The sequence below is a fragment of the Cornus florida genome, unplaced genomic scaffold, assembly GCF_030987335.1.
Source record: "Cornus florida cultivar Cherokee Brave unplaced genomic scaffold, ASM3098733v1 CherokeeBrave_3.0.0_Hap2_Chr10, whole genome shotgun sequence".
In the NCBI taxonomy this organism is placed as follows: domain Eukaryota; kingdom Viridiplantae; phylum Streptophyta; class Magnoliopsida; order Cornales; family Cornaceae; genus Cornus; species Cornus florida.
This window is the reverse complement of record NW_026775580.1, coordinates 87,039,546-87,041,989: the sequence shown is the minus strand read 5'-3', so window position 1 is coordinate 87,041,989 and position 2,444 is coordinate 87,039,546. Positions and strand designations below refer to the sequence as shown.

Genomic DNA, 2,444 nt, shown 5'->3' with positions numbered 1-2,444 from the left:
TTTGACATAATTGGCTGCTGGTCAAGCAGAACTACCGGTTTTAACCAAACTATTAGGCTACCATGTGTATATTCACATATATTGTCTAACCATGAAGCTGATATGTGAAAGTAGGTTTTGACACATATTCTTTAATTCTCAACTATGAATTCATTTTAGCACAAAATATTTTCTGTGACAGGATAATATTTTATTCTCATTATTCTTCAAGATCCCTGTGATTTTAATGACTAACACAACTTACAGTAGGGAAAGAGCATATTTTTTAGAATTCCACATAATTCCAACCCGGTACAAGATGAGAGAAACCAAGTTGATACTCCACTGCTTGGCAACATGCATGAGGAATAATAACTAACAGTTTGATTCAGAAAGGTTTTTCATGACAATGGTAAGACCAAAATTATGGATTGGAGTTGTGTAAAAAGACATACTGGCATATGATTAAAACATTAAGTATGACCATATGCAAAGATGGATGCAGTGAATGAAATTGTACAGTTGATCCGCTAAGTTGATTTGTGTTCAAAAATTTATCATTCAATTAATAATTAACATCGCATGAATGAACAGTAGATATATTTCACCAGAAAATTACAAAGAAGAAAACCGATAATACCATATCAAATAAGCAATCCATTGATCAAGATCAATATGTTACATAAAGAGGATCATCATCCTGTAGCAATCAGTAACAAAAGAGGACCGTTTGCTATTTTTTTTTCTGAATGAGAAACAACACATCAGAACAAAACACAAAGAGATAACCTTACAATGTCATCAATCAATTTCTACCAAGCGGGAGCGATCTGCAAGAATATGTTTCTTTAAAATCAGACTTTCTTGACGAGGTAAATATGGAGGCATACACTTCCTTAGTAGCATTAGCTGGAGCCACATCACCTGCCTTGAACCGTTTTCCCGAACCATTACTCAAACCATTGCTTGCACCCTTTACACCACCATTAGCACCATTAGCAGCAACATTCACATTCCAATTCTTCAATTTTGCAGAAACCTTTTCTGCTACCTTAATATCATCAATCTCATGCTTCGTCCCACTCAACCGCGATGACTCCATACAAACACCTTCATCTGCATTCCCATTCTTCACCTTCTTCACCTTCTTCTCCCTCAGCTTTGCCTTATCCTCCTCCATCCTCTCCCTCAAAGCCTTTACCTCTTCCTCACTCCCATTAATCACAATCTTATCGGATTCCGAAAAATCCTTGTGACAAACAAGACATCCGGAGGACTTAACCTCCTTCAAAGCCTTGGAGCTCAACACATGCCCACAAGTCCTCAAAGCGAAAAACTTGTATTTCCCATTGAACTCCAAACCCGAAATTGGACACTGAAACCGTGTCACGCCAACCGCCGCATCATCAACTGAAGCCAACCCAGGTATCAACGCGAGCTCAACAGCAATCATATCCTTCAAACCCTTTATGTGTCCGAACGCTTTGGGCAATTTCTTCCCCAACAACGCCTCCACAAGCGCCATCTTGTTGAACACATTCCCGAGAAGATCCACCACAATTGGGTGCTTCAACGGTTCGTTCGACAACGCACAATTCGTAAACTTGGACAGCTTTTGCTCGTTCGGGTCGACCTTATCCGGCTTCTTCACCGCGTACATGTTGAGGTAACAGTCTCGGGACTCGGCGCCGGTGGCTCCGCCATCGCCACCGCCACCGGGGAGGCGAAATCGTAGATTTAGCGTGGACAAAGGGGCAAGTTGGGAACTTTTAATTGTGGAGGAATCGGAGATGGGTCGGCCGTTAAAGGTGAAGAAGAAGGAATCTAGGGCTTCGGCTGGGAGGTTTTGGGGGAGGAGAGAGAGCTTCAGGTGGCGTATGGTGACAACAGGGTTTAGGGTTAGGGCACGAATGGGAATTTGGAGCTCTGGGGATTGAACGAAGATCTGGAGTTGTTGCTTTGGGGTATGCATATTGTTCTCTAGGGTTTTTGGTATTCAATTTGAAGACTGAATGATATCGAAGATGGAAGATGGAAGAGTGATCGATTAAAACTTCTCTCTCTCACTCTTTCTATATCTATATATATATATATATATATATATTTATATATCTGTATATACTGTCTGTCGGCTTTGAGGAGAAGGTTTAACGAAAGTTCTGTGCCGTGACGTTGAGGGGTGATAATTGGTATAGGAGTTCTGTTTGCGTGGCAGAATATGATTGGTTAGCTCTATGTGGTAATCCAACCTGCCGGGCTAGAACACAGGCCCAAACTTCTGGATAATAGACCGATTGACCAGAGAAGCCCAACTTAGTGAAGAGGCCGAATCACTGTACCCAATCAGATTCATTTATTCAAACCCGGTCCACTTTCATGAATGGATCTTCAAGACCAAAAGGAAAGAAAATAATTTTTAACCCTATTATGGTGCTTTAGTATTCATTCCAGTTATGTGAGTGAAA

The 2,444-nt window shown here is 41.0% G+C and overlaps 1 protein-coding gene across 1 annotated transcript; it reads right to left on the bottom strand.

Moving 5' to 3' along the window:
- Positions 1-594: 594 nt before the first annotated feature.
- Positions 595-2,116, bottom strand: LOC132279761 (uncharacterized). The gene has a single exon (XM_059781800.1). The coding sequence runs from the start codon at positions 1,949-1,951 to the stop codon at positions 785-787; it is 1,167 nt and encodes a 388-aa protein (XP_059637783.1). The 5' UTR covers positions 1,952-2,116; the 3' UTR covers positions 595-784.
- Positions 2,117-2,444: the final 328 nt, after the last annotated feature.